Source organism: Rhamphochromis longiceps, linkage group LG18, assembly GCF_057381845.1.
Source record: "Rhamphochromis longiceps isolate RC_006_pf linkage group LG18, R_longiceps_female_GT1.1, whole genome shotgun sequence".
Taxonomy (NCBI): domain Eukaryota; kingdom Metazoa; phylum Chordata; class Actinopteri; order Cichliformes; family Cichlidae; genus Rhamphochromis; species Rhamphochromis longiceps.
The window spans coordinates 34,422,639-34,449,703 of NC_140574.1; the positions used below are offsets into that span (position 1 = coordinate 34,422,639).

The 27,065-nt window shown below is 38.5% G+C and overlaps 1 protein-coding gene across 1 annotated transcript in view; it reads left to right on the forward strand.

Annotated features, from left to right (window-relative positions):
- The window catches only part of astn1 (astrotactin 1), a 481,448-nt gene that overhangs the window by 283,521 nt on the left and 170,862 nt on the right, over window positions 1-27,065 (forward strand). Inside the window, exons 16-17 of the mRNA XM_085390452.1 lie at window positions 14,832-14,936; window positions 22,537-22,725. Coding sequence (XP_085246578.1) covers window positions 14,832-14,936; window positions 22,537-22,725 — 294 coding nt within the window. The remainder of the gene's footprint in view (window positions 1-14,831; window positions 14,937-22,536; window positions 22,726-27,065) is intronic.

Sequence of the window (27,065 nt, forward strand, 5' to 3'; positions counted from 1 at the left end):
CCAAGTACATTTCCTGCTTGAACAGGGGTTATATGAACAGTGATGCTGGGATTAGTGTAACTCGAAGAGGCTACCTGCTTGAAGGAAGACGAGAACAATGAGAGTTCTTGATAGTAATCTGTCCTTGAAATGTTTGACTTAAGCTCTAATGTAACCAACCCCAGGCCTTCTGCTCAGGATTTTTCTTCCATCCGTCTCTTTTTTTCTTATTTGAATTCATGGCTGAAGAATTCAGGCTCGTGGTGTATTACATTTGGTTTCCTATTAGAAAGTCCGTCCGTCTGCTACTCACCCCTTACTTTTCTTTTTTTTACTTCTCTGTCTTCACTCTCCCCTTCCTCTCTTTTCCCAAGTAAATCATTCATTCCCAGACTTATCCAAGAGTGAAATGGAGCACAGGCCAGGCTAGTTAATGGGGTTCTATGAGCCATAAGATTACTTTCCCACCTGCGCTCATTCCTATGAATCTTCCTTAGAGAAGCGACTGAAATAACAAACCCCACCATAAGCCAAAGTTACAGAAGGACTGTTTAGACAGGATGTGGTTTCCATCAGCTTTGCACTTTTGGTGTCAAGCATCAGCAAGCCCTGCACTTGTCTGATATTCTTTCCTCTGCTTCCCTTTGAGACAGACTCACACACGTTAACAAGAGAACTCAATTTCGATTCCCTAAGCAGTTTAATTGGAAGTGGAACAAAGACGGTGAGGCTTTTTGTCTCCCTTCCCTCAGTGGAAATCACAGGTTATATTGATTTGTTGATTTATTTATTTCTTTTTTGCTGACATTTTTCTCTCCATTTCTCTGAGTGCTGTGTGTTTTGGGATTTGTAACTCTCATTACCCATGCTCCTCCAGTGACAAGACTTGTTTAGCAGCTTCATGAAAATTGAGTCTGCTTTTTCATACTGTGGCTATTTTTCTACAACCATGTTATTGTTTGATGAAGCCACGAAGACCAGTATTGCCCAGTGATGGCTCATTGTCACAGACAAGTGAAATCATATAACCATAGCACTGAGGGGGATTAAAATAGGAGGTATGGTCACATTTCAGATCATTTTCAGTAAATGACTCGTTCGCTGTTTAATATGACACTAAGCCTGATGATAGGACTGTCTCGATCAAGGTTACAAGGATTGTTAAATTTCTCAAAATTGAAATGATTAATTTCTTTGTTTTTAAAACAACATAACTGTTTAAAGTTATGTAGACAAAGTATATTCACATATATGTAGCAGCTGGAAAAACACCTGCGTATCTTCGACCTATCAAATGAATTTAGGGTTTAGAAAATACAGATTTTATCTTCAGACCTCTGCAGCCATAAAGATCTGAGCACAAAGTCATTTCTTGTGGTTCATATTTTACTGACAGAGAAAAGCAAACATTTCAGCTTGAAAAAAAGAAAAATGTTCATCTTTTATTACACAAAAATGTCATTTTGGGTCATAAGGTCCTAAAATCCTAAAATACAAGAGCTGCATGTGACATAAACCACATAAACTACATAAAACACACCACAGCATTTATAGCCTAAGATAATTTAAAATCCCTGTCCCTGTTTGGGACTTTAAAACACACACACACACACACAAAATCATTACCAACATACATCTATATAATATATGCACACATTAAAAATAAGCCACAAGCTGACAGAACACTTATAGGGAGCTTATTATGTATACACCTATATATTATTTTAAGATGATTTATGGTAAAATCATCAGAACTTAAACATGTTTAGTTTCTTGAGCACATTGTAATTGTAATGGTGCACCCTGATAGGTTTTTATCCCACATTTTATTCCTGCATCTTTGTTGGCAGGGATAGCTCAGTAGGTAGAGTGTTTGCCCCATGATTTCAAGGTCGGGAGTTCAAGGTACCCTCGAGCAAAGTACCGTCTGCCCACTGCTTCACTGAGTGAATGGGTTAAACATAGAACTAAGCAATTTTCTACAGGACTAATAAAGTATACATTATTATTTAATCATATATCAACACAAGGGACCGAAGTGTTGTGCATGTCGCTTATGGCCATGAGGTTACAAGGTGATTTCCATGAGAGAAAATCACTGTCTGCGTAAAAGTAATTGCAACTAGTATCTAATAAATTCAAATGTATGTGAGCTTGTTTTTGCAACTTTTGAATATGTTTCTCAAAATGTTTAAAACTTGAGGACCATTTGGAGATTTTTGCATCATGCAACTTGCTTTGCCTCTTTCTCTTTGGATAATGCAAAAGCAGACAGGTGAGCAAACATGGGTCACACAGCAAGAAAGTCCAGTAGACGGGAACCGAGCTTGTTGATTCACGTTCTAGTGAGCTCCTACACATACTGTAGTCTTTGACTTTGATTTATGTAATGTTACACAGCCAGAGCCCAGCACTGTCCAATATTTATGAGTTTAAAATATAAACTCATGCTAGAGTCGCTGGTAGACAGAAACGTTCTGCTTTATTATTAAATGTTCAAGCTTCCTAAACCCTTTAAAGCCTGAACCAAGAAATAATTCCCAGAAAGTTCACATTTTTTCCTTGTAAATGGAGTGTTTATTAAGCATTGTGAAGAGTTAGTTAAATATTAATTTGTCCTTTCAATTTCTTGTTTAACATTGTATTGCACAGGTGATTTGGGTATTTATTATTGATTTAGCCTGATGTCAGCTGTAATAATAACTCCCACAGTGACTTCCCTTCAGCGGTGTAGTGAGAGACTTCACTGAGACTGACCAGCAGTCAGGATGTTATGGGTTAAATAGTTAGAATATCACCTATGGCTTAATTAAAGATGTAACGTACCCGCTGTTCTTCATCATTTTTAGGCTGCGTGTTGTTTTTCTGCTTTAAAGGTTCTTATAGCAGCTGCACAGTAACAGCAGGAGACCAGACAAGTGCTTCCCACATGCACCTTCCTACTTACAGATAACTAATAAGAGCTCAGGCATTGTAAACTCTTTCGACTTTATTCGTGTTGAAGCGTAGCTCAAGCATGATTTTGGCCCCGATGTCTAATTTTAGACTATCGGTCCGCCTTGAAGTCCTGATCAAGAATTGGCAACTAGTATATTGGTTTTGTTGCTGCTTTCTACATCAGCCATTTTCTGTCCTAATTGGTTCTATTTCTGTTCAAAGATCTTTGGCGTCAAGCTACAGCTCAGCTTTGCAGCCCTTCTTAAAGTCACCAAGCTTTTTCTTTTCATTTCTTCACCTCATTTTTTCACGTCGCCTGTCTTTTGCGTTGCTTTATGCTTTAATAGCTGCTTTATCTTTGACTCTTTATTCTGTACCAACACTCTCACTGGAGGGAAAGAACTTTTACATTCTGTTCGACTGAAGTGTTACACAGACATATAGGTCTTTCATCAGTTTGAAGTTTAATATTGCTGTTAATCACATAGTCAGCCATGACACGGCCACGGTGCATTTAATCTGCTTTAGTATACGACCCATGTAGTCCCGTCTTCATCCATCTGAAGGAAGTTTGAAAGAACCGTGTTTCCCTCTGTTCACATAAACCTGCTTCATTCTCAGCTGGTGTTAAACAGCAGGACTGTTCGGGGCTCCGTCCTGGTCATTCTCATCATGGACAGCGAGCTGTTCATTGTAGCAGTAATTTGTACACCAGCTGCTAACACTGTCAGAAACAACATGTAAGGAGCTATTATAAGCCTGTGTGATGCTGGGATGTGTCGGTCCTTTCAGTTATTGAGGAGGAGATTACAGAGTACTGAAGATTGTACTCGACTACTTCATTAATTCTTGAGTTTGAAGTCTCTGGAATATTGACAGACACAATGTGTGATCTGGTTATATTCAAAAGGTGGGCCCACCATAACAACAAAAGATCATATTTCACTTTAGGAGTTCAGATTTGACAGCTCCTTTTTATTTTCACACAAAGACTTCCTAATGACTAAACCTGCTCTTTCAGGAGCCAGGCGAGCCTGTAATTTCACTTACTATTATTTTGCTCCACAAAGTGGCCCGTTTCACATTGTTCAAGTCCATGTGTGATGCAGTAAGCGTGAGCATTCCTGCCTTTGTATTATTAATAGTGAACAGCACTGCAATCATCGCAGCAGCGCTGTGACACTGAGACCCTGTGGTTCCTTTTTGATTTATTGGATTGAGTTGTATTATAAGGTACATCCCATAATTTGCTCCTACATTATTTCATTGTAATGAACAAAACTAATGAGATTAAATATAATGCAGTCAAACACGAGATTAATGTAAAGCATTCAGATGAGTCAACACAGCAAGTAGGAAAGAAGTCATCTAAGGCAAGTTTCTGTATTTTCAGTTTCTCTTATGAAGTTTATGTATCATTTAAAAGGCATAAACATCTATCTTTTGACACTGAGACAATTTTTGCTATTTAATCTATGTACCAACAATGATTCGAGTTACAGTTGGATGGTGAGTATGGAGTAAAAGTGCAGAATTTCAACTTTTGAGAACAGTTACACAAATAAAATTGCAACCAAGTTCCATCAGGAAATTACTGCTGTTTTTATTCCCATGCCCCTGTTTCAAAGGGAAAAATGTAATTGCACAATTCACTCAACGGCTGATTTCACTGAGAGACATGAACTATTTCCTTGTTAGTTCTTAATGTAATTTATAGGTTAAAGGTCTGGAGTTGATGACACAATTGGGGCATTTGCATGTGGAATCTGTTAGTGTGAATCCACAATAAGCAGTGAAAGCAGATTTCAGTGCCAGGAAATGGGAAACATCTTTAGGCTGCAAAAACTAAATAAGTCCATCAGACTAATGCAAGCAACAGCAGTTTCTGTCAAGTAAACCCTTCAGAATCTTTCCGAGAAGAAAAAGATTGAAATGGTGAGTTGAGACGGAACACTTGCCAGGACGTATACATTTCATTATCCATCTCCACCATATTCATCCAGTGCATACAACACCTGTAAAGCACGGTGTATGCAATGTGATGCACGGGCATGCATAACGTCTGATGGCACCGAGTCGGAGGTGTTTAGTGATGATGTGGCAGAAGACAGAAGCAGACAGATGAATTGTGGAGTGTAAAGAGCTGTACTTTCTGCTCAGATGGACAGCGCTTCAAGGTTCACATAGATAGTGACCCAAAGCGGACTGCAAAAGCAAACCAGCTGTTTTCAGAGGTATAAAAGAGGGATATATTCTGCAGTGTCCAATTCATTCACTTTGTATCAACCCAAGCAAGAAAGACAAAACTGAAGACAGAAAGATCCCAAAGAAAAATCCTCACAGGAGGGGGAAGTCAGTCTTTGTCCACAGGCTCCAGACTTCAGTCGTTGCTTGAAAAGAATTCCCCAAAAACCATTATTATGAATTTGTCCAATTACATTTAAGCCTCTGACAGTGGGGGATTAATGATTTTTACTAGAGATGGACCAATCTGATATTACGTATCAGTATCGGTCCGATACTGATGTAAATTACCGGATCGGATATCAGAGAGAAATAAAAAATGTAATCCGATCCATTAAATATCAAAAAAGCACCTCACAAAACTTGCGACACGGCGTAACTCGGCTCATAACCGTAGCACGTCGGAGCAGTGTGCTCACGTGATAGAGCGGCTGTGTGTATTTGTAGCCTCGCTACCAAACCAGCATTTCATCTCCGATGAAGTGATCCGAGAGAGAAGTAAAGCAAGTGTGTAAGTCCATCTCTGAATGTTTGTAAAGCATTCCAGCGTTAAGTTTAACAACCGATATATGGAGCGACTGCCTCTTCTTGCTGCTACTTCAATCGTGAAACTGATCAATGATCAGCTGATCGGCTTTTCTGTCGCGAGTCCGTCTCTCTTGTTTGTTTATTGCTCACTTCCTGCCAGAAAGAGGAAACCAGCGGCTGAACAGCAGCAGCACGTTTAAGCTTGATCAGCTGTTGTTAGAATTTATTTAATATTACTTTCTACTCCAGGATCTTTTTCTACGTAGCTGACGCTGGTAACTGTGCAGGGGCGGATCTAGCAAAGTTTAGCCAGGGGGGCCGATAGGGCATGAACAGGGAAAAGGGGGCACAAAGACATACTTTTCTTTCTTATTCTCATTTAAAATGTCTAGCTTTTAATAAATAATTATCTGAATCTTACACCCAAAGTTTTAATCTGATGTAAAATGTATAGAAGTCCATTACTGTATATAGTAACTGTTAAGTCTAATATACCCTAGTAAGCTATAGTACTTTTTCCTTTGGGAACCATCTGTGCAGTCTGCAATTCTGTTGAAGGAAGATGTTGAATCTATTTAATTATTCTTGAAAAATAATTGATTTCTGTGCATTTTTTTTCACACTGCATCAAATTAAAGTTGATTACTTCGATTAAGCATCGTGAGGTGGAGGGGGGTTCCCTATTATTTTTTGCTGGGAGTTTGCAACCCTATTAGTTAGGTTGCTTAATATTTCTGCTAAGTACTCTTTAAAATACCAGAATAGGGAGGATGGTGCAGGTTTAAGTTTATTAGATTGATCAGTGTTGCTGAACTATGAAATATTTTGGGTGCAGTGTATTTTTTACATACAGGTCTAACAGAATAGCTTTAGTGTTGTTGTTTATTTAAACTTGAGTATGAACTTATACAAAATGCAGCAAGATATTAAAAAAACAGTTTTATTGATTAAAAAATACACTACATCGGATTCATATCGGTATCGGCAGATATCCAAATTTATGATATCGGTATCGGACATAAAGAAGTGGTATCGTGCCATCTCTAATTTTTACTATCCAAGAAATCTGTGCTGCCCTCTGGGGCACCTGTCTCCCAACTGCATAAAGCTCAGAGTGCTGATTAGTGCTGAAATGTATGGATGCAGTTTTGGAAACTTGAAGATGTCCGAGGATATAAAGTTTTCAGCGTTTTTTGTTTTTCGTTGTAAGCGAAACAATGCAGCACATTTATGATTTATTGTATGCTTCAAGTGTCAAAATGTTACTTGAGCTTAAACTGCCACGGCAGCAGTATCTGTGTAGTGTGGTGGTTTGAAAAATATAATGTGTCTCTCAGAAGAGAAAGCACTCAAGTTACAGAGTGTAGTTAACTACAGCAGTAAATGTATGCACAGCTAACTTGTGCTTAGCTGGACCTTCACCTCAGCTGAGGTTTGCTGTTTTTCGGCAGGTTTTGTTGTTTCGTTTTTGTTTTTTTTGTTTTTTACTTTTTAAGATTATTTTCCCCAGTGTGGTCTTAATAAGAAAAATTTCCCCCGTTGTATTTTTACACAGGAAATCAGCCTTCGTACACAGCGCGGCCCTGAGCAAGCTGCTTCTGTGAAAGGCTGCGTGCAGAGAGACTGTGAACTTGGGATGTTTGCAAAGTGAAGTTCAGTCAAATTAATCATTCTGTCAGACAATGAGAGCAGAGCACCCCAGGGCTAAAAGGGAGACAAGGCCTTTCAGCAAGAAGAAGAATACGCTGCACTACAGTATATGTTTTAGGCTTGTTATTCATTTTTACTAAGGGAGGCGGGGGATGGAGATGGGGATGGGGAGGTTATGTAGTAGAGCGCTCTCGCTCTCGTGGTGCCGGGGAATATATCTATCGTTCCGGGGAGCCATTTCCCATAAGAGGGGATAAATGGATGTAGCTGAAGGTGAGGACAATGCAGGAACATCACATTTAGAGGCTTATTCATCAAGTTCATACGTGGTGTCAAGCCTCTGCCAAATGTTGCATTTTCACAGCACCCTTGTAGAGGAACTGTTACTGGCCTTGTACACAACAATCGTCATACTTCATATCTAATTTATGTGTTGATGTTTATTCTCAAAAGAAACACCGTTGCATTCGCTCTTCAGTTTCTCTGTTATTTTTTAGACAGGTCCAGCTTCCTTTTGCACCAGGACCACTTCCACTTAGACCTTTTCTCAAACGTACAAGTCAGCAGTCAAAGCAAAAGCCTCACAACAATTGCCCTCTAATAATATTTAATTTACTTTGCAAACTGAATGATTTGCACATCTCTTATGACACATGCAAGACAGTAGAAGGTACAAATTTATCTATAAGTTTTTTTGGCAGTTTTTAGGATAATATGATTATGATATAACATGATGAAGATGAAAACCATTCTGACTCAAAGCTATTGCTGAACATGTATATAATGGACCCCTAATTACAGTCTGATCCTTACCCATACCTATAATATTGAACGGCACAGCTGAAAATGAATATTTCCTGGAGCTGTGGATGGTTTTCCAAACTAAAATTGTTATTTTATACTAAGTTCAACTCAATCACACAAAAGATAAAACATCACAATTAGGGATGGGTATTGATAACATTTTCCTGATTCCGATTCCATTTTCGATTCTGTTTAACGATTCTTTATCGATTCTCTTATCGATTCTTATTTTAAAAAGGAGAACACTAAGGTCGATTAGCTTAGAACTGTGTTTTATATCGTCTCTTTGAACAAGATAGAAATTTAGGAGTAACATGGCCTTACAAACCCAACAGTGAGATCTTAAGAGATCCACAGCCTACAGCTCTTCAATGGGGTGTCACGGGGTCCCCAGGACAAAAAATTGTAAATGTAAAACAATAAAATAAATATTCTTCTGTAGCAATAATAAAGTATAACATAAATTATTCTGTAGCAATTACACAAGAATATCCAGTAATGTCCCTGCCTACAATTAAACACATTCACTTATTGAAAATCATCTGCTGTGGCAAATGGGTGCAAGCCTTTGACCACAAACTGAGTCACTGCTCGGTGACATTCGTCTATCCTGGCCTGAAAGGAGACGCTACCGGTAGACTGCAGCGACAACTGCCAGCGAGCGCCAGCCAGACTCTGTCTGTCTCTCTCATCATGGTCACCTAAATGCACAGTAATGGCAGGTTTGTAATAAGGCAGATCGCGCTAACATAATATGCACTGTTAGTTGATTATTTACCTGCTGCATTAACGGGAGAGGACGTGCAAACGTTACCGCTGCTGCTGGGTTGAGATTCACGAGTCCGGAGCGGAATTAAAAACACGACATTCATTTAAGGTCATCGCGTGTTTTGTGAGCTTTTGCATATTCGTAGTGTTTCCTCCCTTAAATGAAATATCTACTTTGCAAGTATTGCAAGTTGCCCTGTTGTCATCCGTTCTCGTAAAGTATAACCAAACTTTTGAGTGTTTGAGCCGCTTACGCGCCGTGTTTCCTGCCAGGTAAATGACGCTCCGCAACATGGTGACGTCATTCGGGGCGACTGGAATCAATAAGGGAATCGTTTGCAAAAATGGCAAACAATTTCAAGGAAGTGAAACAGTGGGAACCGGTTCTCAACAAGAACCGGTTTTCGATACCCATCCCTAATCACGATTGAGTATTGACCCTGGGCATGACAGTTTAATTGTTTTATAATGTGTAGTGGAGTTGATAACATTTCAACAGAAAGACTAACGTGTCCTTATTCAACATATCTGTATTTTTTCCTTCTTTTAGGTTATTTCCACACAGCATGCATAACTGAGAAAGAAAGCTGTGATTCAGAGCGTACTTTATCACGTGCCTCGGACTTATCAGTGCAGGAATTCATACCTCGCTAACATTTAATCTGACACAGAATCAAAAATGATCTGGGATCAGACAAAAATATAAACTCTATTATCATAAAAATGAATGTTTATCTGATCCTTAACTAGTTTGTGTCACAACAACTACTTGTTGGCCTAACCCTAACTACTAACCTTTAATGTATTTGATCGTATTTTGGCTTTTGAAAGTCAGGGACAAAAAGTGTGCACCATAAGTTATCCTGATATTTTGGAGAGAAAAACAAAACCAAATTTTGTATGTGTCATTTTAAAAGATTTTGAGGGGCTGAACTGTCAGAGGTGCAGATCAGCTTGTCTTGATGGTGTCTTTGTGGATGTCAGATCAGAAAAACCCTTGCATCTGCTGTTCTAGACACCTCTAAGAAGCTGTTTCTGTTCAAATCTTTGTCACAATTTCTGTAAAGTTAACACATCTGCACCTTCAGTACTTTCCCCCCCAATTTCTAAACCTGCTGTTACACTTTAAATGGTGAAATGAAGTATGATGATCTCTAGCTAGCCTTCCATACAAGGGACAAAAAAGTTCATCCTCAGAAAGGTGATAGATGTGTCCCAGCCAATTTCAGTTCCACAATATGCATCACAAATTCTTCACGCTGGTTACTGATATGTCTTCATTTCTTTGCCGTGCACATGCACCTCCACCCTTCACTGGCAAATGCAGACATCCTTTTTCCCTAGTCATCATTTATTGTTACCCTCTCACCTTTTCATAAAATAGGTGCACTTTTTCTCTCCAAAGCACACAGGCAACCTCATATGCACACACACCGACACACAGTTCTTCTCTTTCCCTCCATGTCTTTGCCTCTACGGTGTCTGCAGTTGCAGGATATGCGTCTCAGTCCACAGCACTATTCAGATACCTTCTGAATGTGCTTGCAAACACCGTGGGAGCAGTCACAGTGATGTATTGCCGTAATCCCACTGATGCAACATGACATGGCTGTCAGTTGCCATGGGATTCTGGGTGATTTATATTCAGCAGATCTGTTTATGGTCTGATATTAGTGATGTTAAAGGCCTGATCTGGCACTCTTATCTTTAACTAAGGGTGTCTTGCCACTGGACAGGCAGACGCTTTATTCACAACGAGGGCTAAAGAATTTTTGCGTAATCAAACTATTTCATTTTCACGATCCCCAACAGAGAAGAGACAAAGATTATATATTCACTTAACATCTCGTTCCCTTAGATTATGTGTGCTCCATCACAAACTGTAATTTATAATTGATCAGTAAAAAGCTCGATTCATTCTTTAATTGTGGTTCTCTTGCATCTAGGTCTTTCCCACTGTGGTACTCGATAAATGTTTCTACGTTGTCATGTGTGCCATTGCAGGCTCATTTCCATGTCTATGTGCTGTGCTTTATCTGCCACCAACTATTTCTTGCCTTGGATAAGCCAGCAGATCGGCAGTCAGGGAGCGAAGAGCATGCACAGCATTTGATAAACTGTGCGGTGGATCAAAATGAAAAATACAAATAAAACAAAAGAAAAACAAACGTTTGCACATGGGTGACTTTTTCGGACAGACGGTGTCAGCAGGGAAAGCTAAATGAGACTATCAGTATATGTAATATACTGACCTGTAAATGAATGCTGTGTGAAAAAAATAGCAGCATGAAAAATATCAACTGATGGCACTCCGACACATAGCTACACCGAGGTGCTCGAGCACTCTGAGGTATCTGGCAAAATGCACACAGATCTGCATTAGGGCTGCTCAATTAATCGAATTTTAATCACGATTACGATCTGGGCTTTCAACGATCATTAAAAATGACTGAGCCGATTATTAGCCCCTCCCTCATTTATCCGCGACACCTTAAAGGCCGGTCCGTGAAAATATTGTCGGGCATAAACCGTCCGTGGCGCAAAAAAGGTTGGAGACCGCTGATTAAGAGGACCCGAGGGAAGCTCGGAAAGCTAAGCAGAAGTTATTTGGAGAGTGACTGCCGTTGGTTGAAAAGAGAGTTTAAAAAAAAAAACTTCAGTGGTGTTGCACACTATTTTATATTATTTTTTTAAAGTCATTGTTAACCCTTTAAAGCCGGTCAGAGCAGCACGCTCCGTTTTGCGTAACTATTTTTAAATCCCTGTAGAACCTGAACCGTGTAAGCTAGCGCAATAATTTGTTTTGCATATGAAACCGGAGGAGTTGTACTTACATCTGATGCCATCAGCTTGTCCTCGGTCACGGTTTCGTTCCACATATAGCTTTGCAAAAATTGCATAAAAAGCGCTTGCAGGAACAAAAACATAATATTCCAGAAACACGCTTTGCCGTTCCTATCAGCTGTTCGTAACACTTCCCACAGTGAAATGATGCACATGCTGTTTTCTTTGCAAATTTGCATCATAGGATTGTTTTTTGTTTTTCCTGCAGTATATAAAAATTGCTGTATCTCCAAAATAAAACTATGAAGACACTCAAAATAAATTTCCTGTTGTTGTAAACTATTTTTTGCAACTTTATTGTATTTAAAGTTTTGAGGGATAAACCTCTTAAATTTCTCCAAGTAGAAATATATGTAAACAAAACAAAAGCGATTTTCAATTTTTTTTGTAGTTTATTGCACTTTTTTGCAATTTATGTAATTACTATGGACTTAATGCATACATATTATTAAAATATGGGCTATAACAGTTGTATTGATGTATAGCAACTTGAAATGCTCCCACAAATGGCTCTACAGCATGTAAAAAAAATAATATAAGCTCTGGTGGACTTGGTTCTATAGTAGGTCTTAAAGGGTTAAATAAATATCGTCAAATAATCGTGATCTCAATTTCAGTGAAAATAATCGTGATTATCATTTTTGCCATAATCGAGCAGCCCTAATCTGCATAAATGAAAAACCTTCAAATTGGGTATTGATTTATTCGGATTCATTTATTAGCCAACAAGCTGGAGTCCTTATTTGTGCATATGAAATAATAACACAGTTTGACAGGCATAAAATAGCATTTCCGCATCAGCAAGTTGATTCTCAAGGAGAAACTGACGACTGGGATATATAAGCATGATGTGCAGTGTGACATTTTTAGGGAACTGGAAAAGTGAAGGACAAGAGAAGACGTGGCCGACCTAAACTTATCTACAGCAAATGTAAAGTATCTGAAAGTCATGTCCTTAAACATAAAAAATAAAACATTAGGGGGAAAAAAAAAAATCGAGCAAAGACCTGACTGGAGAGAACCATATGACCATTCACTGATCGATCTACAGTTTGCCATAGTCTTATTAGAAATGGTCTCAGTGAAAGGGTGGCTGTCAAGAAGCCAGTCATTCAAGCAAGGGAAACAAGAAGGAAATGCTGTGGTATACCAAATTACACGAGAACTGGACTGAAAAGGTCTTATGCAGAGATATATCAGAATTAGACGTTTTTGAAATCACTATCGGTTTATATGAAGGAGGTCAGGAGGTACGACAGTGTCTACAGCCATCTGTAAAATGCTGTCTCCGCTCTGTCGTGGCTCGTCGTGGTTATATACACAGAAAAGGTCAGATTTTGATCCACTGTGCAGAACCTTTTATTAAGCATCTGGTTGGCAGCAGCTCCATTCTTTTGAACAAGACAATGATCCCAAAGCAAGGTCATAACTGGGTAGAGCTAAATGCACAATGGAACACCGTCAATGATGGACTGGCCCCCCCAGAGCCATCCATCTTCATCTGGACAGAGGATGGAACAAAAAGCAGCCAACATCCAAAGAAGAGTTTTGAACAGCCTTCAAGAAGCCTGAAGAGGAAGAGGAACACATATTTACGAGAGTTTATACTATGCTGAAGAACAAAGGTGGCCATACCAAATATTGTCTTGCAAGCTGGTTAGAATTGTACAAAACTGTATTTACATGTATATTTGCAGCTTTCATTAAATTGCTACAACTATTTCCTGTTTTCCTAGCAGCATATAACGAAATTAACACATTACCAAACTCAATCAATCCTGTGTTTATTTGTTAGCACAGAAGAAAACTTTGAATGTCTGGCATATTAATTCTTAGAAGCAATATTCTGTTGCTGTACAAAATGACTTTAAAAACTCTGCAGACTAAAGTGGATGACCAGAAATAACACGACACTTCAGGTTTTTTTACCTTTTGTTTAGGTTTTCTTTTGGTTTTTACATGATTTTAATGCGAAGGACAAGTTGATCTGATTTGCAAATAAACTAATAAGCCTTAAAGTTGAAAAAACACTGGAAACTTGTATGGTTAGTGAAAAACATGTAGCAACATAAATAGTTAACTAATTAGGAAACTTTCATCCACCCTTTTAAAAATCACACTGAGTATACTATTTTCTCTGTTATGCCATGAGACCTTATCTCTTTTTCAAATGGTAATACTTTTGTCTTAATAGATTTTATTAATACATCAACTAAAATGAAAGATAAGTTGTAATCTCATTAATTTTCGGGGGGTTGACTTGAACAGAAATTATTGTTGTGTCTGAGTATAAGAGAAGTTATTTGAATCACTTCTAGTTATGCATAAACCACAGCCTATCATTGTCATACAGAGGACACGGGTCATAAAAGAGAATACACTGAATTATGGGTAATTGCCCTTTTTGTACGAGGCTAATTAGGAGTTATTACAGACTTTTAGTGTTTAGTGCAAATTCAAAGTGAATCAACAGTTGAGATAAAAGAATTTGCGATGAAGCTATTTAGTCTTATGAGTAAATATTCAATCTGCTATGATTGTTTTATGATAAACAGCAGGCAGGTTTCAAGAAATAAAAATTCTCATATAATGTGAACACTGTGTGAACTTACATTATAAAGAGCTTCAGAAACTCACAATATTTGTTTGATATTTGGCCCCAAGATGTAAAAGTTTGCTGTGTGACTGATACTAACATAGTCTTACTTTAGAATTAATGCGTTTTATACTTAAAGGAGTTCAGTATATTACCATATTTCTGAATAAATGCTAATGTTGCCATTTCCTTTTTTTTTTCTAAGTAGCAGGTAGCTGCAGATGCAGGTTGTTTCTCTTGATCTTAAACTGGAGCCTGTTCTCCCGTCATCTAAGATATTATTCATATTTATTGCATTTCCTTCCTGATTTTTCAGGTAAAGTAAACAAGAATGAAATATAGGGCCACCCTTTGATGTTGCACTGAAGACTGCAATCTCCTCTGCTTTGTGGGAGTAAATAACACAAAAATATTATAGTTTTCTTTGCTTTATTTATTTTGTTTTACAGGAAGTGTGTTTTTTATGTGTGTATAATTGCAGGTATGGTGAACTACAGCGAGGTGTCTGGTTATCCGCTCGTTCAGCACTGGAATCTTCGCTCTGTGCTCTATCACGTCAAACTCAATCAATGGGTCCTCTCTCAAGGTAAATCACACCGAGCTTATATTACTGATTCTTTATTTATATTGTTAGTAACCTTGCTTCGGTCTCCACTGAGAGGAGCAGGATCGTAATCTATCAGTTACTTAATGGTTAATTTTTAACCAGAAATGTGATTAGCTGGCAGACTGCCATCTTTTTTACTGTCATATTAGATGCATTTAAAGCTGAACTTCATGTTGCACAACCTGGGTCTTGAATTCTAAATGCAAATTAAGCCATTTATGTAAACACTGCTTTTGTGCTTTAAGGCAATCATTAACAATATTAAAAAGACACTTTTTAGTTTAACTTTGTTTTTTACTTTTATATATTTTTACTAGCGGTGCAACAATACACAAAATTCACGGTTCGGTTCGATACTTTGGTGTCACGGTTCGATATTTTTTCGATACAAAAAAAATGTTCATGCCTTTTTAATTTGTCATTTATTAAAATTATAAATATATATTTTTACTCAAAAGTACAGTTTAATTTAATGTTGCTGAAACAACAAAATAATAATAATAATAAAAAAAAAAATCTGTCAGGTGTCGCTGTGTGCAGGCAGGAATAGGACCCAAAGTGCAGACTCACGGCACGCAAAAGTATATTTCAAAACTCAGCTTTTATTGCTAGATGGCAAAACGTAACAAAAATCCAAATAAACTTACATGAGCAGGCAGACAGAACACACAGCATAAACGAGGGTAGATCACAACACGGACACAGAGAAACACAGGGCTTAAATACACAGAGGGAGCAATCAGGGAATGGGTAACAGGAGGGAAACACAGCTGGGGCAAATCAGGCCTAATGAGACAAGGGGAAGCGAAACCAGATACATTAACATCAGACATGGACCTTCAAAATAAAACAGGAAACATAACACAGACTGAACTAAAGACACAGACTCACACGCAGGCACTGCAACAGAGGGAACAGGGACGTGGGACCAGGGCAGACACAGACACTGACTGGACACGATGTCGGCGTAACCGTGCAGTCATATTCGTTGTGTTCCCACTAGTGCTGTCAGCGTTAATCTGAAATGACGTTAACGCCACAACAAGGCAAATCTCCGTTAACGAGCTACCGCGGATCGCCCCGTGCATGGGGCTGGACGGCGTCAACACGTTAACAAGCTAACTGCGCTAACACACTAGTTCCCACAAATTGAGCATTGCGTGGCACATCTGACATACTGTTTTACTTTTGTCCATGACGCGCTTACCTTCAGGGTCATACGTCACATGAGCACCAAGATAGTTCCAAACGCCAGATCTGAATGAGGGTGGGAGAGATTCAGCTTGCCATGTTGCAAGGAGCTTAGCTTCTGTCTTGCTAGCTTGCGCTGCACTCAGTGGATCTGCGCTCAACAGTGCAGCCTAGGCGGAGTAGTCGAACGCAGATCCACTGAGCGCTCAACACAGACAGCATCGTCAGAAGAAAAGTTGATAAAATTGTTGATACATAGGGGTACCGAACCGAAAGCACTGTATCGAACGGTTCAATATCGATACGAGTATCGTTGCACCCCTAATTTTTATATATGTGTATCTCCTGTAACAAACACAAAAAGTTCAACACAACAACACAGTCCCAGTATCCATCAAGAAAAGCACACTGAGCACAATGAGGTCTAAATATCTCATGTCATTGTTGAATTTTTTAGACCAAAGTAGCATCATATGGTTTCAGTTGCGTCCTTTATATAACATGAAACCCATGTTGCAAAGTTAAAAACAGTCAGTTATTGGCTGATCGTGGCGGAGCTGTTCCGCCGCACTGCTTGAAGAAAATAAATGAATGAGGGGCGAGTTCCTTTTAATTAAGTACCTAATTAGATACAAAGTGTTAATTTTAAAAGGGTGCAAACTAACAAGCGACTCAGAAAGCACAACCAGAAAATATAAATGTAATTACAACCTCAAGTTCTTGATCAGCTGAAAAAACTTGCAGCTAATTGAATATCGAGTAATATCTAGAGGCCGAATGCACCGGTCCAAACTAAATCCGAATAAAACGGCGTAAACATGTTTTTCTAGCAGTAACAGCAAAGGTTGGTAACAGTTCACATAAAACGGTGGCCTTTGTACGAGCACGCAGAGTCAGGCCTGATAATGGGGTGCTAAAGTTTAAGGTGAGGTTAATGCCTCATAGCCCGAGAAAATGAAATCACATAACCAGCAGAGCCCGAAGGAATAGACACGTTAAACAGTTTTATTCATTGTAGGAGGAGAGAGGTTGGAATGTCACAGTGTGATAAGTGAAGATTAAAGTCTGATGAGACACACCGTCAGCTGTGCAAAAGCAAACCCAAGCTCATTGACAATAGCTTTTTAGGTCTGTTGTCATCTGTGACATTAAAGCTACTTCCCACAAAATCTAGCTGTATAAATAAAGTTTGCACCTGGCGTCACATTGAGGGCGATATAGAAACAATTCTTATCACGATAACGTTATTGTCATATCAGTCGAGAATGATATATGTCACGATAGAAATCAAAAGACTTTTTCTGTCAAGCTTAAAGGTTTTTTCACTCCTAAATGTGAACATGTCAGGTTAATTTTGGTCCAAATATTGCTTAAACCAAAATTGTTTGTCAAGTTGTACATGTACTTTAACAGTGTGCGGCTGTGTTTTAAATAAAGAATATTAAAATATAATAATAATAATAACAACAATAATAATAAACAACATGGTAATGTGTCATACGCCAAAATCTTAATTCACAACAGGCAAAAGCCTCAAGTGTGACCTGGAAATCTACAGTTTCAAAGAAAAAACATGAGCTCCTAATATAAAAAATGAAAAGTCTAGTTTTTCGATAGAAACATACTTTTTTTAATTGTAGGGACAAAAAAAGATTGAAACTGATATGGCTCTAACTCTGTTCCAACCACATGCCTGGTTCGGTGTGGCACTCGTCGGGGTTTCACGGTCTTGATCCAAACATGGATAGCATCAGCTCTGTCAGCCTTATATTAGCCATGTTTCATATTGCTATCAGGAAACGTTTTTTCATAATAATTATTTGTATCGTTTTATTGCCCAGCTGTAGTTTGAGGTATAAATACATACAAGTTTGTAACAAAGGAAAAAGTTTCAATTAATGTAGCTTATATAACCGATATAGCTTCAGCAAGCACTTAACTTAATTGTAGCTTATACAAATTAGTGTAGTTTTGAAAAAGAATACTGTGTTGTCATAACTTATTTTGTAACAGTAATGGCTACAACCTCAGAAATGTGTTACTTTTTAATAAATTACACCCAACGCTGCATTTGTTTCTCACTCATTTCCTCACATGATCATATTTTAAAGCTCAGATGTTTCTTGAGGCAGTTGTGGTTTGATGTTAAAGCTTCAATTAAAAACTGGATGTCACGTTCAAATATGACTATTATTAGTTATTATTATTAAATACTAATTAAGATCTACTGTAGCTGGCTGATTTGATGGGTACCCAGAAAGGAGGTCAGTATACAGACATATGCATGCAATTAGAATTGTGCTTGTCTTTTTCTCTGTCTCTCTAATAGTCTGTCATATATCAAACCGCTTCGCTGCCATAGTAAGATCGAGTCATCCTGACAGTGCCTGCCATGCAAACTTCATAGAGTAAGATAACTGTGGATAGGTACTTAGTCAAGCAATACTTTCACTGAAGGCTGCTCCTATTCGCTGTCACGTCAGGGATTATACTGAAACCCTGATGGGTTTTTCAACACTAGCTGTATAAATAAAAAAATAACTAAAAATAAACACATATAATCGGTGTCTCTCTTTTATCTTTACCACCCTGTATCGCTGTAGTTGTTTTGTTGGCAGTGCGTTTAAGGGTAAAGTAAATATTTAAATATTGACTTCAATCTTTCTGCCTGGCCAACAGGAGGATCATTTGATAATTTGGATTTTTGTCATGCTTTAAGTGCATGCATTATTCATAGATCTATCATAAATAGTTTCCCCTCTGATAAGTGAAGGCACCCCACTGTAAATACAGCCACGGCACCTCTAATGCATTTCCAATGGTGCTGCTGTGGTTTGAAAGTGGCTGCCACTTCTGCTGAGGATACACTTTCTATTTTCTCTTCACTCAGAAGCGACTCAACAGCCTCCATCTTTTTTTACTCCCATTTCCCTCTTTAGCTCATCATATTTCAACAGCCACCGGAGGGGTGAGGGTACTGATTTTTACATCTGATAGCAGAGCCCTCATCGCTCATCCTCACTGCGTTCTCTGGCTCGCACTTCAGTGGGCTCCTAATTTAATTTTAGAGAAGAAGTAAGAGTGAGTGAGCATTTAGTATTTAGTATTTATTTATTGTCATTGTCAAGAACAATGAAATTGCGTTTGGGGCTTCCATACAACCCAAAAAAAAGAAGAAAATAATAAATACCCCTTAAAACCCAAGTGTACATATTTAACCCAGTGTGACTCCAATGCAATAAGACAATCCTTAGCAATAATGTTCGTAGAAATTCAGACAAAGACCTGAGAAACATGACAAAATACAACAATGCAACCCATTCAATATTATTGTACTGTGAGATATGATATCAGATATGATAGTTATCTATTTAAGAAAGAGGGGGGGGGCAGGAGGGGGAAGAGAATAAAGATATGATGCACCAATGCAGACCAGTTCATTGCTATTAAGAAGTTGGATATGGTTATTGTCCGTGAGAGGGGGGCAGAGAGTTCAGGAGCCTCACAGCCTGTACTTCACAATTTCCACCGTAATGATGAGCATGATTGCTGACATATTGATACGGCTTCTCCTGGAAATCATAATGATAAAACTGCTTTTGCAGATTTGTTTTCCAGTTTTTAATGAGTGGGAATTTCAGTAAACACATGGTCATTTCATGCTTTCCTTTTTACCAGTCACCATTAACCCAGTGTGAAATCACTAAAATAAGAGCATTAGCATTTAACTCATCACCAAAAACTACAGAGTCATTGTAACAGCTCATTTAGAATTTAGATTGTATTTATAGTCGGCAGTTCTTTAGTAGTTCTTTGACACTTTGGGTAAGAACCTGTCATTCCAGTTTAAGATCGAGTACCAAAAGCCTCCAAGAGAGTTTCAGTTACTCTAAGGGAAAAGAAAAGCACCATTAACTCAGAGGGTTTTTTATTGTGGATGATGGCACTTTTAAAAAAGAGAAACAGCCTGATTTGTGATAAGTTCCTGTAGAACATCAAAGAATGATACATTTTCTATTTAAAATTAGGTTAAAGGTAACACAAGTAATCAGTCTTACCCAGCATTTAAATAAAAACAAGACCGGTTGGTTGCTTAATGACTTATTGTCAAAACACAAAACACATAAACTATATTAGAAGTAGGAGGCTCTCTTCCACAGCATGTCTTTATCCTGTCTTCCTTCTCTCTCCCCAACCGGTCGCAGCAGATGGCCCCGCCCCTCCCTGAGCTTGGATCTGCTGGAGGTTTCTTCCTGTTAAAAGGGAGTTTTTCCTTCCCACTGTCGCCAAAGTGCTTGTTCATAGGGGGTCATATGATTGTTGGGTTTTCTCTGTATGTATTACAATATAAAGCGCCCTGAGGCGACTTTTGTTGTGATTTGGTGCTGTGTAAATAAAACTGAATTGAATTGAGTTAGTCATAGCTTTTGATTTTCACTTTTTTTTAGTAGCAGTTTTTGAATTAACCCGTAAAAGTTGTGAGCTGCTCCAGGGTCCAAAGACCTTGTGATATGTGCCAGTTTCTTTATGATAAAAAAGGAATTTTAAATTTGATCACATTCATTCTTGACTGTTGTTTTGAGCAGTGGATCACAGAGGAACTGACAAAACATAGTTTGTTCAAAAACATACTACTTTCTAAAATTCTGCATGGTGAATATATCTAAGCCTTGATTATTTCTATTGTTAAAACAGACTATTTAATCTGAAATATGGATAACACATGTCAAAAAAATGTCAATGCAATCAGGCACTTTGCTGCTATAACAAATCTATACTATGAATAGCTTGAATAATTACCAATATTACCAAAGCTTAGACAAATTTGTGTGTAGCTGCTGTTTCTGTTTCACAGCGACTCTGTACTTATGTTTTAACATCTACCTTTACTTCCATAGTTACCAATACAAGGATTCACACCCAAGAAAACACTGCAAATATAAAAATAAAGACAAAGTTGCAGTTCAAAGTGACAAATTTGAAACATTTATTCTGTATTCTGTTTGAATGCGTTCGTGCTCACAGCTTAAATAAGTGTACAGTTTTGTCTCCCATGCTGCAGTGTTAATACTGACTGGTTATCAGGACACTGCAGGCTTTGTGTGGGAGATGTGTTGTTACACACTGTTTGGTTAGTTTCAGGCACCAAAATCACTAGGTTAGGTTTAGGAAATGTCATGGTTTGGTTTCCAATAAGCCCACTCTGCATGTTGATAAATGACTGTGAAGGGTACCTAGTGCATTCAAACGTGCGTCAGTTGCTCCAGACCGAGCATCCATATGTGACCAGTTGGAAGTGAGGCAGGGCTCTCATGTCCGTGTGAGGACACTGTGGATAATCAGCACTGTTTGGTTAAAAGGGTTCATGAATAGTAAGCAGCTGGCTCAGAAGTTCACTAAACCCTTTTAAGACATTTGGTGCCAGACACCTGACAGACACTCCTGCTTCACCCACTGTAATTTTAAATAGTTTGTGATGTTAAATAAGTGAGACAAACGTGGATTAAAAATGGCAAAAAATAGAAACTTAGAAAAAACTGTAGCTGCCAGTAATCACATAGCCATGATCTTGTTATAACCACAATTTGAATATTTTAAACTTAACTTATCACATAATAAGGGTTATCATGGTAACAATGTATATGGACATTTTTTAAACTCGCATTGACTGTCAGAATTCCAAATTCCCTGATTCTTGCTTTTTCCTGTTACCACTTTCCAACTTTCCACTTGCAGCCTGCCTTTATGCGTAACACACTGGTGCTCCACACTGAGTTTGCCTAGGAGAGTTCAGGCTCTGTTGAAGAACAAAGGCGGTCACACCAAGTCCTGACTTCCAAGCTTGCTAGAATTGTATATCCTTTATTTTTACCGTATATTCTGTTTTTATACTGTAAGTATGTTTTTAGAAGTTTCAATAAATTGCTCAAGACTTTTGCACAATATTGTAAATTATATCACCTCTGTTTATACTTACTTTTAATGGTTTTAGTGACTGGCTTGCTGATACATTACGTTGCCTGTGCTAATGTCTGCACCATCCCAACACTGACCTTTAAGTATTTTAGTATTTTGTATAATGGATGGATGGATGGATGGATGGTATAAAAATGCTAATGTTTAGCAACTAATGATTATCCCAGTGCCTGACAAAGTAGCAAAAGACCAAAATTAAAACAAACTCAAGGTCGAATACAAATACTTACAATATAATAAACTGAAAAAACTACCCAGTATATATGTTATGTCCTCTGAGAATATGCAGGATTTTCATTAAGGAAGCTTATCAAGATGACTATTAAGGATTGAGCAGAAGATGTGCTGTAGCGTAGCAAATATGACATCCCTGTTTCTTTGTTCTTTTGTAACATCTACGTATTTTTTCCAGCCTTCAGCTCCGCAATTCATTCTCTGGATGGAGCCACACAGCGGAGCGACTTTGTCTCCATCCTCAGGGAGTTTGGGAACCACTACGTGCAGGAGGCAGTGTATGGCTTCCAGGAGTCCTGTACCATCTGGTACCCCAACAAACAGGTACAGAGGCAGCTGTGGTTGGAGTACCAGGACATAAGCAAAGGTATGGATACACACTCACACACTGTTGTTGTCATATCAAATGATAGTTTTAAATAAAGACAAAAACGCTGGAACACTGGTAAATTTCTGAATTGTCACTTTCACAAAATACATCGAAACGTGTGTATGTGTGTGTGCATATGTGGGTGCCTGTGGGGGGTGGACAGGATGATTATGTTACAAATTTAGAAGTGTAGAACCCTTGATCTTCTTTCAGCTGCACATTAAATGCTTGCCAGGAGAAACACTTGAGCCTCACATGGGACCTCTTCTAACAAAGCCTCAGCTTCTTTGTTGGTCGTAACTGGTTGTAGAGAACTGTAAGTCTTCCAGGAAGGCAGTCTTTTTTTATCCTTCTTCATCTTCTCACACCGTTTTATGGAAATGCCCCTTCAGTATTGTTTAGGTTTGTCTTTAACAGGATTTGAATTGCCACACTTTTTCCTATAAACCATGCAAACACAGAAATAAGAGCATGGCATTAGGACTTGGCTACAATCTTTGATATTTTTGTTCAACAAACATATTGAGAGCAGGCTGAGGCAACATGCTAAATACAGGCATAAAAACAAAGAAACCTGGCACATGGTTAGGAGCAGGCAGTGCAGGATCATTAGCTGAGTACAATCAGGAAGGGTTGGAACATTTCAGGAGACAGGACTAAGGGGAAAAAGTGTGTTGGAAAGTGGACGTGACAAGTTCTGAAACAGAGTGAATGCATGGAAACTGAATGCTGAATGAATTACTGACTGGGGCAAAACAACTGTTAGAAACCAACAGCCAGTTTTAGACTCTACTGATAGACTGTAGCTTCATTTTTAGTATTTTTCACACTTTTTAAAACAACACAACATGCACATCTATTCAAATCAATTCACTTTTATTTATACAGCGGCAAATCACAACAACAGTCGCTTCAAGGTGCTTTATATTGTAAGGTAGACCCTACAATAACACATGCAGAGAAAAACCCAACAATCATATGCCCCCCTGTGAGCAAGCACTTTGGCAACAGTGGGAATGAAAAACTCCCTTTTAACAGGAAGAAACCTCCGGCAGAACCAGGCTCAGGGAGGGGCGGGGCCATCTGCCTAGTGCTCCAATGGGGTGATATGGTACTACAAGGTCATTAAGATAAAATTGGGCCTGATTATTTAAGACCTTGTATGTGAGGAGCAGGATTTTGAATTCAATTCAAATCTCATGGCAAATATTACACTAAAATTTATAGTTAAATACATTTTTATTTAACTATATCTTATTATATTTTGGATATTTAGTTTACTGAAACTAGACTAAAACTCAAAAAATGCAAATTATGACTAAAGCTAAATCAATATTTGCTGCCAAATTGAACAGGAAGGGACAAAATCACGGGAAAGCTTCTAGTACTTGTATAATTACCAGTTTCCAGGCTTTGTCTTCTGTCTTCTGTGCAGAGGGAGAAGATTCATCCATGCAGATTAGAGCTTTGTGCTTTTTTGCCCACAATTGTAAAGGAGTGAAATACAGACTGAGGTGTGGCTTTGCACTATAAGCAGCATTGTTCTATCACATGTGATTTCTTCCCTCTCCAGAGGCACTTACAGCGCTGCTACTTTACGGTCTAACAATCAGCGAATCGATGACTTTCCTTTTGGTTTTATTACTCAAAATGCTAGCATATGTCAGCCACCCATCTCTTTGTTGCACATGCTTGTTTTTCAGTAAGTCGCTGCAGACATAACTGATAGTCCGTCTCGCCTTACCATTTCACCCCAGTGGCTTCAAACTGTCTGCAGTCATTTCCTCTGTTTGATCCAACCACTTTTCTTCCTTTCCCTTGTTTTGTCCAAGGACGCCCCCGCTGCGCTTCATCGTTCACTCCCAGTTACCTGTGCGCTGATAGATGGCATCAAATAACTGGGTTTTTCTGCCATCAGGAAAAGAGGATTACTCTTCATTTTCTAACAGTATCTGACAGGCCAGTTGCCGACGCTGCTAAATGACTCGTGTAGTCCGTGTTATTTTTTCACGACGATTGATTATCGTCAGATTTATGCTTACGCGTGAATACATAGCAGATATTGACAACCTTTAAATAATATATTGTATTAATTAATGTTAAAATTCTTGATATTTATAACAGAGTAACAATAAATATTTTAAATAGCAACATTCCCCAGTAGTAGTTTTCATTTCTAATTATGATTTGCTTTTCTTTAAAAGTGCTACCGCTGCATCTGTGGTCATGAGCTGCCATGTTGAAACAACATAAAACCATCTGATTTAGTCCATGTGGGAATGAAAATCCAATTGTCTGAACTCGTGCAAAATCCACCCAGAATCTATTATTCCTGTCAAATGGGAGCACAATGATTGTGCTGTGCTGTGAAGTACTGAAATGATTCAATCTAAGAGGGCTAACAGTTTTGGTCTGGCCCGGGACCATCTGCTTCCAGGAAAAGAAATTGATTTCATTGGCAAAAAACTTGAAATCAGAGTCATCTTTCTTAATCTCTTCCTGACTTCTTGGAAACGTCCTGGCCTTTTGGAGGGGAGTAATGAGCTCACAGGAGAGTTTGATGATCCATGTCCTCACCCCTTGCTCCAAATACAAGATGTGCCCAATTCAGTTTGGTGGATCATTTTCTGCATCCTGGCTACTTGCATTTGAGCTGCTTCTACGTTATTTTTAGATGGTGAAACATGAAATCAGTTACGACATAATTTAAAGAAAAAAATTGCTGTTGTGTTTTTCTCACTACATGAAATGAAATTCGGCTTCAGATAATGGACTTCTAAGGGTAGAAACAGTTTTCCGAGTGTGCAGCGGTCCTCTCATCTATGCGTCGGTGTAGCTCCGAGCTCTTCTTCTTTATAAACTGCATATGCAGTTTATGCTCTGATTGTATAATATCATCATTATAATATCATTTTTATGCAAAAAAATAAAAAATCTCATTTTTCCCACTTAATGAAATACTGCTGTTTGAAATATAAGGGGAAACTTTTGAGTTTGTACTCAAAACAGCCTCTCCTTCTGTGTGGATTATGAGTACAAATTTAATAAAAAAAAGAACTTTATTTTAAGGATATTTGGAGACGACAGTGCATCAGCTGTGAATTATAGCTCAGCAGACTGGAGCTCAGAGGGTTAAAGAACCACATAGTGTACCAGGGTGTGTAAAGTTAATTGAAGACTTACGCCAGTTGTTTCTTATGACCCAGGAACCTGAAAAGAACACACATTGACAGAAATGTACACACACACACATTGCGATACTGTCACTGCTGTATCTGTTATGTTTGTGAAGACGCTGCCATAGCTCATTAACCATGGTCAGTCGCTGTGTGCGCCTCCATGTGTTTGGCCATGATGCCTTGTCTGGGTGATTAATGGCGCTTTCTTGCCTGCACTAGGTTGTGATCGGAGTTTCCTATTGTCAGACACATGACCTCAATTACCACACGAGAGATCAGACATGAACAGCATCGTGCTCCCTTCATGTTACAAACATTTATTTCAGTGACAACATGTGTTGAGTTAGGAGCCTTTAAAGTTTCTGTTTTCTCCACCTCTCCAGAGTTGGCAGGTTGGTGTCCTTTAGGCAGCGCTAACACTTGCACAGGCCAAGCTAACGGCTAGTGAGCGAGCAAAGCTTAGTAGCTGAGAATCCAAATAAGAGGTGGTGGAAACCAACACCCGTTGTGTGTCTCCCCTCTGTTTTTCTTTCTAGTTTGTTGTTGCTGTTTGAAGACTTTGACTTTGGTTTCCCACAAAATAAAGCTTTGTTTTCAGTTTATTGTTGTCAGGCTGGCGTTTGGGTGCTATTCTGTCTACCCTGGACATTCTAGCATGTTAGCATTTCTGTGTTTTACTTCTGTGTCTAAAATCCACCAGTGCAGGTTTAAGAGATACTTTTTGGTGCTTGTGACCTACAATCTCATGTAGTATGACATAGAATTGTCACTAGACGATCAATATCATTCACTTGAGATATCAGGGCCTAAATGTTGTGGCTGATCACAGGTTATGTTATAAATTTGAGGATAAATGCAGCAGATGTAAAAAGTTTGAAATCTTAACCACATATTTTCTATTTTGTTGCAAAATTTGGTTCGGACTTTAAACTTTATGACTAATAGAGGAAGTTCTAGACCAGTCTCCCAAGCTTATATGCTTCCATACTAATGAGGAAAATCGTTACCTATTGTGTGGCTTGCTCAGAAAATATTTCAAGAACTTCTTTTAAACACTCCTGAAATTAGGACAGTACCGCAGCTGTCTAAGCACAGAGTGGATGTGAATATGATTAGCCTTATTTAGTTTGTCTCGTGTCTCATTCACTGAGTGACCTG